Source organism: Otolemur garnettii, unplaced genomic scaffold (genome assembly GCF_000181295.1).
Source record: "Otolemur garnettii isolate 467f Iridium unplaced genomic scaffold, OtoGar3 scaffold00067, whole genome shotgun sequence".
NCBI classification, from domain to species: domain Eukaryota; kingdom Metazoa; phylum Chordata; class Mammalia; order Primates; family Galagidae; genus Otolemur; species Otolemur garnettii.
In genome coordinates this window covers 7,127,119-7,142,861 of record NW_003852462.1, presented here as the reverse complement: position 1 = coordinate 7,142,861, position 15,743 = coordinate 7,127,119, and the positions used below count along the sequence as shown (strand labels likewise).

Genomic DNA, 15,743 nt, shown 5'->3' with positions numbered 1-15,743 from the left:
AAATGCATGAAGAGACAAGTCAATCAAACCTTGGTTAACTTCTTCCTGGTCATCTGGGAAATTAAGGGCTCCTTCAGATACCTAAACATTTCAGCAACACGAAGACGCCTCTATCAGCAGATAAAGCACCAACGTAAGCCTAGTTCTTTGGGATATCACTGTGGACACAGTCCTTACCACGGTCCACATTTGTAAATGAGAATATTATATAACTCTTCATTCTAAGGTGTCACCTGACCACCAGGAGAGTAACTCAATCCTATTCAGTAGGGAAGGGAGGCACCTGTCCGTAACAAGATTAAAAGGCCACCATAAAAATGAGAATAGATGAGTCTAGCCTGTGTTAGCTAAAGTTAGAGAAAGAAGAGCCCAGTTTTGTTAGAGTTGGAAACTGAATAATTATTTTTAATCTTAGAAAATACATTTCATTTGGCCAGAAAGGAAGAGTTAGCACATTTATGTCTGAAGAAGGAAAAAAAGGAGGACAAGAGGGGTGCACACGAGATGCACTGAAGTGACTGAAGCAGCCTATCGAGACGTTCAAGACACACGGGACAGGAGGCTGTCCTCTCCATCCAGCCACTACGGACGTCATCCACCCAGCTGTAATTTGCCATAAAACCTCAGCTGAGGACTAGAACTGTTCTGGCTATGAATGCAAAAACATCCCTCTTTTTTAAGGAGGAAAGCAAAATTAAGTGGGAGCCACTTTCTAAAGCACTTTTAGAAGCAAAGAAAAAATATCATGATTAAAAATAATGTGTTCTAATAAAGCATAGTGCCCACACACAAAGGAAAAAAAAAATCACATAGTCACAATCTTTAAGACTCCCTTTAACGCTAACTGCTATCTTGGCTGCAGTTTTCCACACCGTTTGGAAGGCAAGTGTTCGACAGACGATTTTCTGTGACTTAGGAATCTTCCACAACATGAAGTCAGGCGATCTCAGTAATCTCTGTCTCTTCACAGTGCCTCTCAGAAAAGTTTCTGACAAGTTCAAGAGATGAGGAAGGATGTAGAAAACTATTCTTTCCTTCTCATTAAAATCCATCTTTTTAAGTGTGTTCTCCAACGAGGCAAAGGAAGACCCCCAACACAGTGAAATGAGGTATTGATACGGTGAGTGCTCAAGCATCTGAGCATTACTGCTGCTAGAACTGCCAAAGATAGTTTATTATCCATCCTCTCCTTTATTCCCAACCCCAAGTTTACTTTTATTTCATTATTTCACTAATTTTAGAAAAAAGCAGCACTGAGCCGTATGCTGTAGCTTTCTTCCCATGTCCCACCTCTTCCCTCTCCCACCAAGTGTAATCTCCTTATACACTTAGACCCACTGCTCGAAGCACTTAGGTAAGTCTTTGTTGGTATTTCTGTTGGCATGATTTTGGTGAACAGTTCATTCTGTGTTCATATATGTGTTGAATGGTAAATTAAACTTCAAAATGCAAACCACAAACAGAAACCCAGACACAGTGCCAAGTTATAGATTTCAGTCTTACGACAAATTTCATACATACTCTGATACGTTCAAAAGAAAAAAGCTACTAAATCAGTTCTATGCAAAATATAGAATAAAATAAGATGTGGAGGTTCTGTGGAAGATGCCAAGCTGTGTACTGCAAAATATGTCAAGACATTTAGTTTTGGCTTATGAAAATTCCAATTATATCTAAAGAAAGGAACAGACATGGATGAGAAATCCAAAGCCATGTCCACACAGTTTTATGTTATTATTTTTGAACCAATTTCTAACATTTATGGAGAATAGACATTTAACTCTACATATCAATTCCCCTTTTGAATGTCTGCATAAACTAAGAGGCAGGTCTTTCTGGATGTCAGATTAATTACAGGCACTCTAAAAACATAACAAACTTACACCGAGACAAGTCTGTGTAAGTAAGTATATTAATTACATAGGCACCAAGAAAGGAGGAAAGTCTCAGAAAATAAAAGAGGTCTCAATGTTTTCTCCAAAATTCCAGAAACTGCTCATTTATGGTACACAAGCAAAAGGGAGGTGTTGCAATGTTTACCAGTGTTTTGTCTTAATAATATAAAATCAGTCACGTAAATAGTAGGTACTCAAGGCCAAGGGCAGAACCAACACAAATCATGAACTAACATTGCCTGTTTCCTCCCCCATGATTTCAAGTTTGTCCAGTCATTTATTTATACTGTGGTTTCTCGACCAGTTTTGAGATTGGGAGCTGAGAACTGTCTCCTCATTCGTGGAGGTGTCACAAACTGGCTACAGTGGCTGGGTTTGTCAGTCTGCTTCTGACAGGAAATGGCTGCACTGGCTTCTAACTGACCTCCAGTGTTGTAATTACAGTAAGACTGACGGTGCTGATGAATGTGGCGTTTCGCATGAAAAGTCTGCAGATCAGCAGTGGGGTGACCACTGTGGGAATTTAATGATTCTGAGGAGGCAGATGCCTGGCAGCGTGTACTTTTGGGTTGGCCGTTATTGAGAGAATTGCTTCTCCAACGTAGCTGAGGTGGCTGTTGTTGGTTATTAATTTGCTGCTTGCTAACTTGGATGTGATCTTGACTTCGTGTGCCCTGAGAGCCCCATGGTAACTGGAGATCCTTCGAAGCTGCTTTCCCTCCTTTCTCTTGGCTCTCCTCTTTATTTCCTTTCCTTCCTTCTTCATCTTTTGGAATTCTAAGCTCTATGACCTCATCTTCTGTTATGATGATGTGTGTCCCAGGACTCCAAGAGTTTCTGTGTTTAGGGTTGCTCTTAAAGGGGAAGCGGGGCTTCCGGTTCTCAGGAGGGATGAACCTATGAGGTACGTTCTGCCTCCGAAGCTGCTTTGTTATCTCCTGCTGTTGCAGGTTCTTAAACCGAATTTGCTCTTGCCTCATCCAACGGAGACGTCCCCTTCTGAAAGCAGGATCCCCATTCATCAGCTGGGAAACGCGCTCTTCCTTCCCAAGTTCTCCCCGGTCTCCTTTACTTCCATCACTCTCAGGAGGGCCACCGACACCAGCTCCAACAGGCTCCTTTGTCTTGAGGCTTCCTTGGCTTTTCTGTTCCTGAGATCCAATCAGTGGCAAGACCTTCTCCATTTTGAGCATTTTATTTCTTAAAACTTTTATCTCCTCATCTTTCATGTTATTTTGTTTTTTAACTTCTTGCAAAATATCTTCCAGTTTATCTATATGAACCTTCAGGTCATCTACGTCGGTGACACTTTTGCCACTGGCCATCACGTCTTCTATCTTCTCATCTCCAACACCAACAGTGTCCCAGACGTCCCTGGCCACTGCCCTCCAGGAGTCCCGCTCATTGGGGTCTTTCTTGCCATACATGGCACAAAGCTCTTTCATCTTGACAATGGCCAGAGCTTCAATCTCCTGCCGACTGTGCCTGAAGTCATTGAGAGCAACCTCATAGCAAATCTCTTTGACAGCCTGAATTTTAAGATCTGAGATTGTGACCCATTTGGAATCTTTACTCAGGCGTCTTCTTTGGGGGATCTGATACATTTTAATTGGTTCTCGTTTCTTCCCACTGCTGGGGAGACCACATTTTTTAACAATGGTTTGCAACTTGCTAGGAGGTAGCTTTTCTCTGAGAGAAGTAATCAGTTTCCAGCTCTCTTCACACGACCTCTTGTCAGAATCGTCCCCGCTATCAGAATCCGCGTCCTTTGGAAAAACAAAATCAAAAAATGGCCCCAAAATAACCAAAATTAAAATGTAAAAAAGGAAAATCAAATCGAAGAAAAAGCAAGTAAAAAAGCCTTAACCAAATTTAAAAACGGAACTAAAAAAAACTAAAACCAAAAATACCCCTCAATAAAGTGGAAGTCTATTAAAACATATGCATATGTAGATTACTATAAATATAAAGATTTGTCTATCCCTAACCCAAATTAATTTCCACTTTCTGGCTTAAGTGATGAAATTTGCCACCAAATTTCTTAATAGGATTGACAAAGGAGTGAGTGAGTGTCTCACTCTAAGGTCACATGAAATTAGCCAAACAGTATGTTATAATATCTCCACTACCTTAAGAAAATGAAGCAAAGCCTCGACCCCACACATGCTAACAACCCATGCAGCCACTTCCCAACATTTGCCTTGGTTATTGCTGTTGCTTCTTCCAGAATCTTTTTTCCCCATGAGTGAACACAGATGCCATACAAAGATGTGACGAGCAGGCGGATTAACAAAGGTTAGTAAGGCTGTAGGACGCCAAGTTTTGTTTAGCTTTACTAAAAAGAGCAGCCCTAGAAAAGTTAGAAGAATGTAGAAAAAGAGGCAGTCAAACAGGGATGATGTTAGAAGTGCTAAGAGTCTATCAGCAGAACGAGTGAGGCTCTTATCAATCACTTTTTTTCTATAAGACACGATGGTTTTGCAATTAGTCTTCCATGAGCAAATACTAGATTTGCTATTTTCTTTTGTCATGTTAAATCCATTTCAACTGTGCAATTCAAGTTTGTTATTCAGATAACAAGGAAGCATTAAAAAAGGGATCCTTATAGTGGGTGTGGTTTATTTTTATCTTTCACACTTAAGCTAATAAATACCTAACCTCCAAAATTTTGTGAAATAAATTACCAGAACAAAAATTAAGCTAGGCAAATAATTTAAAATTCCCCAAGTAATATTTTAACAAATTCAGTTTAAAGATGTCTTCTATCTAGAAGCTTATAACTGTTCTAGCCATTTGAAGACTAACACTTGTCAAATACTTGTCACTCTTCCAATAAACACAAAGACTATATTCTGCTTATGAAAAATGGGTATAGGTACACTTTAAAATGCGTCTCAACTCTTATCTTTCCAGCTGTCTGTGCACTATTACCTTTTTTAAAAAACTTTACTTAGAGCCAGGCGCTGCAGTTCACATCTGTAATCTTAACACTTTGAGAGGCCTAACCCAAATTAATTTCCACTCCTAGACAGGAGGGATCCCTTGAACTCAGGAGCTGGAGACCAGTCTGAGCAAAAGCAAGACCCGCATCTCTACTAAAAATAGAAAAACTTAGCTGGGTATTACTGCACATGCCTGTAGTCCCAGCTATCGGGGAGCCTGAGCCCAGAAGTCTGAGGCTGCTGTGAGCTAGGCTGATGCCAGGACACCCTCGCCTGGGGCAACAGAGTGAAACTCGGTCTTAAAAAAAACAAAAAACAGGGCAGGCACCTGTGACTCAGTAAGTAGGGCACTGGCCCCATATACAGAGGGTGGCAGGTTTGAACCCAGACTGGCCAAACTGCAACAAAAAATAGATGGACGTTGTGGTGGGCACCTGTAGTTCCAGCTACTGGGGAGGCTGAGGCAAGAGAATCGCCTTTAGCCCAAGAGCTGGAAGTTGCTGTGAGCTGTGATGCCACAGCACCCTACCAAGGGCAATAAAGTGAGACTCTGTCTCTAAAAAAAGCAAATCAAAAAAATTTTTTCACAGAAATGTAGTTTCAAGGGCTATTTGAATAACATCCAATTATTCTTAATTAACATAAGCTTGATACCATGAATATTTATTAAAGCAATGTTGGATTTAGAATTCGATATAAAGGACAGGATTAGAAAGAATATTCAGGAAATAAGTTACTGGGAAAAGAAAATGTTCACTAGATAAGTAGTTCAAGACAGTCTAGTAAACGAAAATATTGTTACTTAATATTCTCTTTTGTCTGTGATTATCAAAAACATCTCTAGGAGGAGTTTTAAAGGAATTGAAACTGGTAAATAATATCTTGCTTTCTAGACCTGAGATTTGGATGTATAGTCGCTTTCAAGGGAACAAAACAATAGCCCTCAACAATAATGATAATATTCTGACTTAGAAAGTTGCCCAGTAAATAAAAAAATAAAATAATGACGATCATTTGGCCACTGAATTTAAAGATGTTGCTTCTGATTTACATAATTTCTATTCACCTATAAATGGATACTGAGCCCACTTATAACATCTATCTATTTGAAAACTTAGCAACAAAAAGCAAATAAAACTAAATTTGTAGACTCTAGACCATATTTTCTTTTCATTTTTAGTTTTAAAAATCAGAATGGCTAATCTTAAGTGATAAACAATTAGTGATAAATATTAGAGAAAAAAGTATGCCTGATTCCTGAAAAGATCTTTTCTCCTCTAAATATATACAGGGTGGCCATAAAGTTCACATGCAATTTAAATATTTACAACTGTAATTATTTAAACTGAGTTTTATAGAATATAAATAAATTCCCTTTGATTCTTCCCATATAACTGGCAACTATTACTTTTTTTCCTGGTTATCTTTTTCTCTTAAACTTAAAGATGAAATTATAGACATTGTAATTTATTAATCATTGGTTTAATATCATACTTGAGAGAATATACCTTTAAACTCTAAAATAAAACAAATAAATGAAAGAGTGTACATAAATCTAAAAAGAACTCAAATCAAGTGGCCATAATTTTCCTTCTTTCTAAAATAGTACCATATTGACATTGTAAAATGCGTTCTCTTTACAACCTATCACATGCTAACCATGATGTGCATACCTTTGTATGCCAAGCTTATGTGCCAACATGTAAATCCTATCTTATGTTAAAAAAAAAAAAAAGATTTTCAGATATTTAGATTCATTTATTACAGGGAAGGAAAAACTACTGAGGTCTGGCCAATTCACATGTCACTAAATGATCCTTCTGTTTTCATTAAATTCCCAGAGGCAAAGTAAGCCCCCTAAAGAGACTGAGAGTTTATGTAAAAGAGAGAAGATACCTAAGACAGTGTATAAAAAAGCAAGCACAGAAAGGACCAGGTATATAGTAACAGAGTACTAACTGGAAGGGAATCCCCAACAACACAGTGTGCTGCATGTGAGGAGCTAGCATACTAGAAAACTTGTGAGCCTGAATTCTGTTGTTTTTGTTTTTTTTTTTAAAGAGACAGCATCTTGCTCTGTTGCCCAGACTAGAGAGTACAGTAGCACTATTACAGCTTACTGTAAAATCCATTTTTTAAGGTGTCATTAGGTAAAAATAATTACATAAAATAAATATTAAATATTTACTGAAAAAGAACTGCTTTCTATTTCCTCAATGATTGTTCACAGGGTGCATTAGAAATTTAAGATAAGGCCTCCTTATCTTAAAATGGGTCAATGTGGGTTGACCAATGCAGTATAATAAAAAGTTATTTTCCATTCAGTACTGCTCCTGACATAACTCTTCAGTCTAAAGGATTAGAAACCAGTTACTCTTGAGGTCAAGAAATTTAAGTGTAATAGGAAGCTGACTTTTGAGGAGGAAAGCAACTTCCTTCCTTTAAGGAGTTGCTCTTGAAATCCTGTTTGCTTTCAGATACACAGAGCAAACGACCATCAGAATCTGATTATCTAGAGGTTATATGTCCATAGAAACTAAGTATGTCTTAGAGACATTCACTTTTTAGGACACAGAACCATCACCAACTCCTGTTTTAGACAATACCAGATATCCTTTATCTGTTACACCTAGGTACTTGAATATGGTCCCCAGACTAGCAGCACTGGCACCCCGGGAGCGTTAGAAATGCTGACTCTCACATCCCCGTCCAGACCTGCACATTCAGCGTCTACGTGTTACCAAGACTGAGGTGGCTGAGAAGCAATGCTGTAACAACCGACCAACACTGAGGCCAGTCAGAAAAGGCAAGGTTAAGCCTTGGACCCATGATATCAGGTGTTTAATAGCAAGTAAGACCCTATTTTTTAAGTCTTGGTTTCCTCAGCTATAAACTTATATACACACCTGTTAAGAGAATTGTTTCAGGGATCAAATGACAGATGTTAAAGCTCCTTGTAAATTATAAAGCACTATACAAATAGAAGGCACTAACTGTTAATAATAAATAGAGCTTAATTACACCTGTCCTTGTTTGATCTCAGACTATCAGAAGCATGTTATTAGATCATACTACATTATTAAGATAAAAGGCTCCTTCATGTGTCACAAACCTCTCAAGCCTGAAATCTCTATGTGGCTAGATCTTTCTGTTTTCATTAAAAACTAAATGCCAAGCAGGCCTCCTAAAGAGACTTTCTATAACACTGCTATTATCCTGCCCCAAACACTTGATTTATTTTTACTATCTATTCTTTTGGGGGCTTAACTGTAATTTCCAAGGTAACAAACTAACTGGTTGAACCCACAGCTGAGCCTGAGAACTGAGCTAACCTGGAAAAGGCTGCTTTTTTTGCTCAAGTCCTTGGCTTTTCTGGTCCATTTAAAAATAGCCCCTTCTCCAAAACACAGAGTATGACCCAAAGACTGCAGTTCATTCACATGCTGTATTTTATCCTGAGGGAAGGAGCCAGTGCCCCAGCTTTCTCTTTAATGCCTCCTTATCTTGCCCGGCCCTTAAGGCCTCCTTATCTTAAAAGAAGACCATGAATCTTAAAAGATGGGAACTTCCTAAACCACTTCCACAGTACCCAAAGGTTAGTTACGGTTTTCTTTTTTTGAGAGAGTCTTACTATGTCGCCCACGGTAGAGTGCCATGGCGTCCTAGTTCACAGCAACCTTAAACTCTTGGGCTTAAACGATTCTCTTGCCTCAGCCTCCTGAGTAGCTGGTACTACAGGCACCCACCACAACACCTGGCTATTTTTTGGTTGCAGTTGTCATTGTTTAGCAGGCCCAGGCCAGGTTCAAATCTGCCAGCCTCAGTGTATGTGGCCGCTGCCCTACTCACTGAACTACGGGCGCCAAGCCAGTTATTTTTTCTTAGGTATCAATTTGAATGTTGAGAAGCCTCTTACAACAAAATTGGGGGTTTTAAAAATAAAAACCTAACAGATCAACTTACTAATTCATGAGATTCAGTTTCTAATAAATGTGGGAAATCAATTAACATCATAATATGCTAAAGCCATGAGAATCATAGCGGGACCTTACACTGACCCTTCCAGCTGCTCACCCAAACCCCCTCTTGACCCAGAAGAAGCAGGCCTCCTCTCCCTCTGCGCTGGCTATGCAGCCCCTGCTCCCAATGCCCCCACACATGCCACTGAGAACCTTGTTGAGAATTCAGACTCCATGCAGGGGAACAGAGAAGGATTAACACATGCAACTGTGCAGCAACACTTTTAGACACAGTTTAACTTAAAAAAAATCCCCCAGCACAAGAACAATCCCCAAGTCAGCCCAAGAGCAGAGAATTAGTACTATCAGGTGATCAGAAACAAAACCAAGGCAAACTCCCACCAAATTCAATATCCAGAGTAATTATCATTAAAAGAATCATCACTGATATAAATTCCAAAACCACTTATCAAGAGGCAAAGGCTACCAGAAAAGCTCTATTTTCTCAAAAGGTATTGGGTGTGAGGATTTGACCTTAAGACACAAAAGGGACAAAATAGAACCTCTATGGACAGTTTTTCCAGCTAAGGCTGCCAAGAAACTTAAGTTCTTTCTCCATTAAGGAAATGAAAGAATAGTGTGTGGTATCAGTGAGAGAAGCGATTTCGGTGTGACCATCTGTGCACCAGGGAAGGTATGGGAATAAGCTGCCCTTCCTAACAGTTAGCAGATTCAGGATGGACTCCTACCAGTCTCTGCTGCTCCAAAAGAAGATCTGCTTCTTCCTTCTCTTTTTTGTATAATATTTCCATTTCCTGTAGCCTAGAAGAAGAAGAAGAAAAAAAAGAATAAACTGTGTGAAGTCACTGAGCCACTTCACGAAAGCTGCTGTCTGTTTACAACAAGAGGCGGCATGTGGGTCACAGAATATTTGTGTTATTACCTTTTCTCCATCTCTTGTTTCATATCAATTCCTTGTTTTTCCAGAAGCTCTCTCTGAGCAAAAGTCCAGTCCACAGGCTCAGAGGGGGTTTCAGCAGAAGGAGTCTTTTCCCGCTCAGCTCGTGCTTGCTCAGGGTGGTTAAAACGGAAAACATGGTTTTTACCCATAATGATACGGTTTCCTAGCACAAAACACAGAAAAAGATTAAGGAATCATTTTTAAATCTGTGGTATCTGGTGTAGTAACCTTATTCTCCCTAATGCAAAAAAGACAACTCTAGATGTTTTCTAAGAACAAAAATGCTAATGCTGACTCTCACTTCAGGCTCTAAACAAAGAGTTAAGAACACACAAGACCCGTGTACACTGCTGAAGACACCAAGCTCTCCCAGTCTCACCTGAGCGCAGCTGAACAGGCTGGGCCACCCTCTTGCCATTTACATAGGTTTCTGAGCGCTCACAGGGCTCTAGAGTCACGATAACTAAGAGGAACACAAACTAATGTTATTATCACAAATCACTGGAGTCAAATAACGGAAAGCAGCTGAAAATCAGGATTCATGGTAACTGGACTAAATTCCTTCAGTCAATCACGTGACTGAAGCAATACATTTTTAGGCATCAGTTCCAATATAAGAGGCTATTTGGGATTATGGCTCAGATAGAAATATTTAACTGAACTTGAGAAACCTCAGAAGGAGGTCATAATTACTAGCTTTGGTGATATCTGACAACTGGACCAATAAACTATAAACCATCAGAAATCTCTCAAGTATGAGATACAAATAATAACAAGAAACTGATAACGCTAATATTTTGATTAAGGAAGGAATTAATTATACTGCACAAGTATAATTAGACCATTAGATTATTGTGTCATTAATAATCTGGGCAAAGATCAAGATTTACTTTTCCTTCCCTTTCAAATAAAAATCAGCTCTACTGGGTTTAGACTTGGGGTGCTTTGAATCGCCTATTACCAAGGATATTTGTTCTTTTCTTTCTTTTCTATTAAATAATTAACATTCAAGACCAAGCCTAATTGCCTATGTCCTGCTCGGTTGTTGGCAGCAACAAAAGGGCTCCTTTTGTCCAGGCTATTTTCATGTAAAGTAGCTATGTCATCCCTGCATTTATAAGCAGCCCAGGTTTCTTCATTTTTCAATATCAGATTGTACGAGAAAAGTACCACTGACAGAGACAAGGAATACCAAGAGCGAAGGATTTCTCATATACAAATGAACAGGTGGTTGGACAAGCTCAACCCAGGGCCTCTTACCTTCCCCACTGTTGCTCCTCTCGCTGCGGAAGACACAATGCTCCTCTTTAATGTGAGCCCCACTCAGCACTATGTCCTGGCGCCGCTCAGCATCTGCCTGGCCAACCCTGAACACGGGAGAAAGCATTTCCCAGGGAAACTCAGACACAAAACCACCATAAACAATGGGCCTCTTTCTCCCAATGGACCTCTTTTTCTCAAAGAATATCCTTTGGTATGTACAAAAAAGGTATTGCCTTTTTGTCTCAGAAGCTTTCAACTGCAAATCCTGTTCTCATATATGAACAGCCTCCCTACATCAGAATAAAAAGCCAAGGAAGAAATGATTTGCCAACATAACTCATACAGCAATATAAAAAGACACCAGTAAAATAAACTTCCTAATGAATTCGTTTAAGTTGTTAAAAGGAAAAAATTTATTGAAGGTATTATAGAGAAAAAGTGCATTACCTAGCTCAGCTGACTAAAAAAAAAAAAAAATTAAGTAACCAAAACAAGAAATGTACCTTGTGATTCCATCTTTGATGTAATAAAGCAGGCACTCAGACATCAGTGGGTCTTCATTGAGGTTAACAAGGTGTGGGGTCTGAAAAAGGTTACAGATTAGGAATTCAGAGCAAGGCACTGTGAGAGGACTGCGGCAACAACAGGGGCTTACGCAAGGTCAGGCTTCTCCAACTCCCTACACTGCCTGAAGAGGGATCTCTTTCATTTCCAGTTGCAAATCCACAGCAAAGAGAAAACGTTCTCTTCAGGCCACCCTAACCTTCACCAATACGTTCCATTTAAATATAAAATATGATGGCTCAGCGCCTGTAGCTTAGTGGCTAGGGTGCCAGTCACATACACCAATGGTGGTGGGTTCGAGCCCAGGCCAAGCCTGCCAAATAACAATGACAACTACAACCAAAAAAGCTGGGCGTTGTGGTGGGCGTCTGTAGTCCCAGCTACTTGGGAGGCTGAGACAAGAGAATTGCTTAAGCTCAAGAGTTGGAGGCTGCTGTGAGCTGTGACGCCACGGGCATTCTACCAAGGGCAACATAGTGAGACTCTGTCTCAAAAATAAATAAATAAAAATAAAATATGATAAAGAACAAGATCCAATTCTTGACAAAGTCAAAGCACAAAGGAAAAAATTAAGATAGGCTGATTCTCTGTATCAGTTACATTTTTATAAATGCCTGGGCTCAAGAAAGATTTAATTTTTCATTTACTTTTATTACAGTGTCCCCACACCCTCTGCCATTTTTCCTCTACAATTTCCATGAGTTCTTCCAGGGTCCCAGTTATTGCCTTGAGTTTATTAGTCTTTATCTAATTAAAAGAAATTAAAATGACTGATACTCAATAATATAAACATCTTCTAAAATCTTCTTCATCTAACTCTAATATTTCTAAAATCTTTTTTAAAAACCAACCTTCTTTGGTGAAAATACCCCACTGGAATCCAAAAATAAGTCACACGGTCTCGGGGCCAAAATCTACTCAAGATAGTGCCAGCAAATATGGAAAAATGAAACAAAAGTCAGATGAGGGGTTAAGAAAAAGTACTACAAAGGAAGACTGAAAAGAAATTAGAAAAACCTCGACATCTTCTCAACTAGCATCCACCTCTGCAATTTATGAACTTGACTAGTTTGAGAAAATCAAAACCCTCTGTGGGCAACACTCTAGTGTCCATCTTAATGGTGACCTCAGGAACAGGTTCTAAAACTGTTTGGATGTGGTCACTGGTATACCCCTTCCTCTCCTAAGGAAGCCTAGGAAGTTAAAGCACGATGGGAAAAATTAAAGTAAGAAAAAGCTTTGGAAGTAGAGGTCTCAGTTTGGAATTACACGCTGTTTATGTTCAAGTCATTTATGATTCGTGTAACGTATCATATTTTCACAAGTTCTTATAAAAAAATTCTCAACAATTTTCAACACTAAAAGATGCTATGAAATACCTTTATATACCGAAGCACAATTTAAATTCTATCAAAACTATAATTGCTAAATTCTCTACAATCATAGGTAACATCTAGTAAAATACATGTCTTACTGAAGGAAAAATGATTAAACTAAAAATCACTGCCCTTTCATAATATAAACATAAAAAATACTTAGTGTACAAGTATTACAATATATATCTATGAGGTCTTTGAATTAATCTTTTCGGTTGAAATTATCACAATAGAATTTATAAAAATGTTATACAGCCAACTAACCAAAATATTTCTACCAACAACCACAGGAATGTTTCAAACTACATAAAATAAAAGTTAACAATTCAAAACTCATCATCCCTTATATCCTAATCTAGAGAGGCCATCAGAACTTAGTACATGCAGATGTTTAAGTCTCCAACATCAAGTGGCCAATCTGACGCCATTCGAAATGAAGGACCATCTAATAGTGGTATAAAATACGTGCTTTATATATCAATATACGTTCTATTATGTCATGTAAATAAACACACAAAATAATCATCTACTAATAGTTTCCTAGTATCCCACAATAACCAACTTGCAACCTAAAAAACAAAACAAAACAAGAAAACCTTACTATTCTAAATAGCTAAAAGGCATCTAACTACTTTACAACTACAACTATGTAAGTAGGAGGGCAACTACTGGAGTCATTTTTTAAACAATAAACTGAGATGGGAGCAGAGGTGTCTAGAAGGGTAAGGAAAGGAACTGCTGTGCTCAGTACACTGGATGTCTATAATGGAAGCAGCACATTCTACACAAACCTGAACAGCTGAAATTGGTTCCAAAAAGTTATAAAGCAAGATAAATGACTTCTGTGAGAAAACCACATAGAAAGAGAAGCCAAAACTGAAGCGAGGAACACTGGGTTAGGTTGGGCATTTACGACGACAACAGAGATGACTAAACAAACTGAATGATGGCCCAAAGTTACACATTTACTGCCTTAAGTTTTTTGTTTAGTAAACAGTAAACAGGATGAGCATTTTAGAAATATGCTGCCTTAATACTGTAAGACCAGACACTGTAAGGTGAAAACAGAAATATCTGAAATAAGCCAAGTACCAAGATTTGTTTAAAAGAAAAAATGGAGGGAGGCTGGGCTTGGTGGCTCACACCTGTAATCCCAGCCCTCTGGGAAGCCAAGGCGGGAGGACCGCCTGAGCTCACGGCTTCAAGACTAGCCTGAGCAGGAGTGAGACCTTGTCTCTAAAAATAGCCAGGTGTTGTGGTGGGTGCCCAGAGTCCCAGCTACTTGGGAGGCTGAGGCAAGAGGATCACGTGAGCCCGAGTGTGAGGTTGCTGTGAGCTGTAACACCAAGACACCCTACCAAGGACGACAAAGTGGGGCTCAAAAGGGTAGGGCAGCAGTCCCATATGCTGGGGGTGGCGGGTTCAAGCCCAGTCCCAGCCAAAAAAAAAGGATGACAAAGTGATACTAGGTCTCAAAAGCAAAAAAAAAAAAAGGAGGTCAAAGGGGTCCCCTCAAAAGACACAAAGTACCCCAGTGACTAAGACAAAAAAAAGTCTCCCTTTGGTTGGGTTTCACAGCACGCTTCCTTACCTTTTTAGGTGAGAAAACCCCTAGGGTTCCTCCATCTTCTCGAATGGCAACTCCCATTTCAGCCAACAAGGCCTCTCTAGAAAAAAACAAATACCTCAGAATAATATCAATACCAACATGTCAACTAAACCAGTCTAACATGAACTGGAAAATAAAGCATGCAAAGCAAAACAGTAGGCCAAATCTAAAGTCAGTGATACAAATGTGAAATAATGTCATCTCATCGTTAATACAAAATTATTTTTAAGAGAAATGAACATTCAAAATAATTATGCTATGTTGGATAAAACTATAACTTGTTTCATGTGACTCTAAAGACAGACAATAATTCATAAATATGTCTATTAATAGAAAAAAGAAGATATTTCTAAAAACATATATCCAACTCAAAGAACTACTTCTTAGGCCAGATGTGATGGCTCATGCCTATAATCCTAGAACTTTGGGAGGCCAAGATGGGAGGATCACTTCAGGCCAGGAGTTCGAGACTAGCCTGGGCAATACAGTGAGACCTTGTCTCTATAAAAAATAGAAAAAATTAGCTGACTATGGTGGTACGAGTCTGTAGTTCCACCTACTTGGGAAGCTGGGGCAAGAAGATCACTTGAGCCCAGGAGTTTAAGGTTATAGAGAGCTATAAAGAATGATGGCTATGGCTCAGCACCTATAGCTTAAGTGGCTAAGGTGCCAGCCACATACACCTAAGGTGGCGGGTTTGAATCCAGCCCGGGCTGTCAAACAACAATAACGGCTACAACCAAAAAATAGCCAGGCATTGTGGTGGGCACCTGTGGACCCAGCTATTTGGGAGGCTGAGGCAAGAGACTCGCTTGATCCCAGGAGTTAGAGGTTGCTGTGAGCTTTGATGCCACAGCACTCTATCCAGAGCAACAGCTTGAGACTGTCTCAAAAAAAAAAAAAAAGAATGATGGCTAGATCTGGGAAATAGAGCAAGATCTTGACTAATTAAAAAAAAACAAAAAACAAAAAAACCAAAAACCATTTCTTCAGAGTAAAGCAATCAGAAAGTAATTTTGCTTTATGGAATATGGTCTATAAATATGAATTCCTCAAATGTCTCATGCATGTCTTCATTCTGGCTCAATAATTCTAGCTTAAAATCTCTAAAGAAATTCTAATTGTGGGCTCGGCGCCTGTGGCTCAAGTGGCTAAGGCGCCAGCCACATACACC

At 39.2% G+C, this 15,743-nt stretch overlaps 1 protein-coding gene across 3 annotated transcripts in view; it reads right to left on the bottom strand.

Moving 5' to 3' along the window:
* KIF1B (kinesin family member 1B) overlaps positions 1 to 15,743 on the bottom strand; it is a 161,503-nt gene that overhangs the window by 78,279 nt on the left and 67,481 nt on the right. For 2 of the 3 annotated variants that reach the window (XM_023515228.1, XM_012807292.2), the window contains exons 15-20: positions 14,552 to 14,627; positions 11,524 to 11,603; positions 11,018 to 11,124; positions 10,137 to 10,220; positions 9,740 to 9,920; positions 9,546 to 9,618 (exon numbers count right to left, since the gene is read on the bottom strand). In XM_023515228.1, the coding sequence (XP_023370996.1) occupies positions 9,546 to 9,618; positions 9,740 to 9,920; positions 10,137 to 10,220; positions 11,018 to 11,124; positions 11,524 to 11,603; positions 14,552 to 14,627 (601 nt within the window). Of the gene's footprint in view, positions 1 to 1,467; positions 3,662 to 9,545; positions 9,619 to 9,739; positions 9,921 to 10,136; positions 10,221 to 11,017; positions 11,125 to 11,523; positions 11,604 to 14,551; positions 14,628 to 15,743 lie in introns of those variants that run through there. The other variant, XM_012807291.2, reaches the window with a different exon arrangement.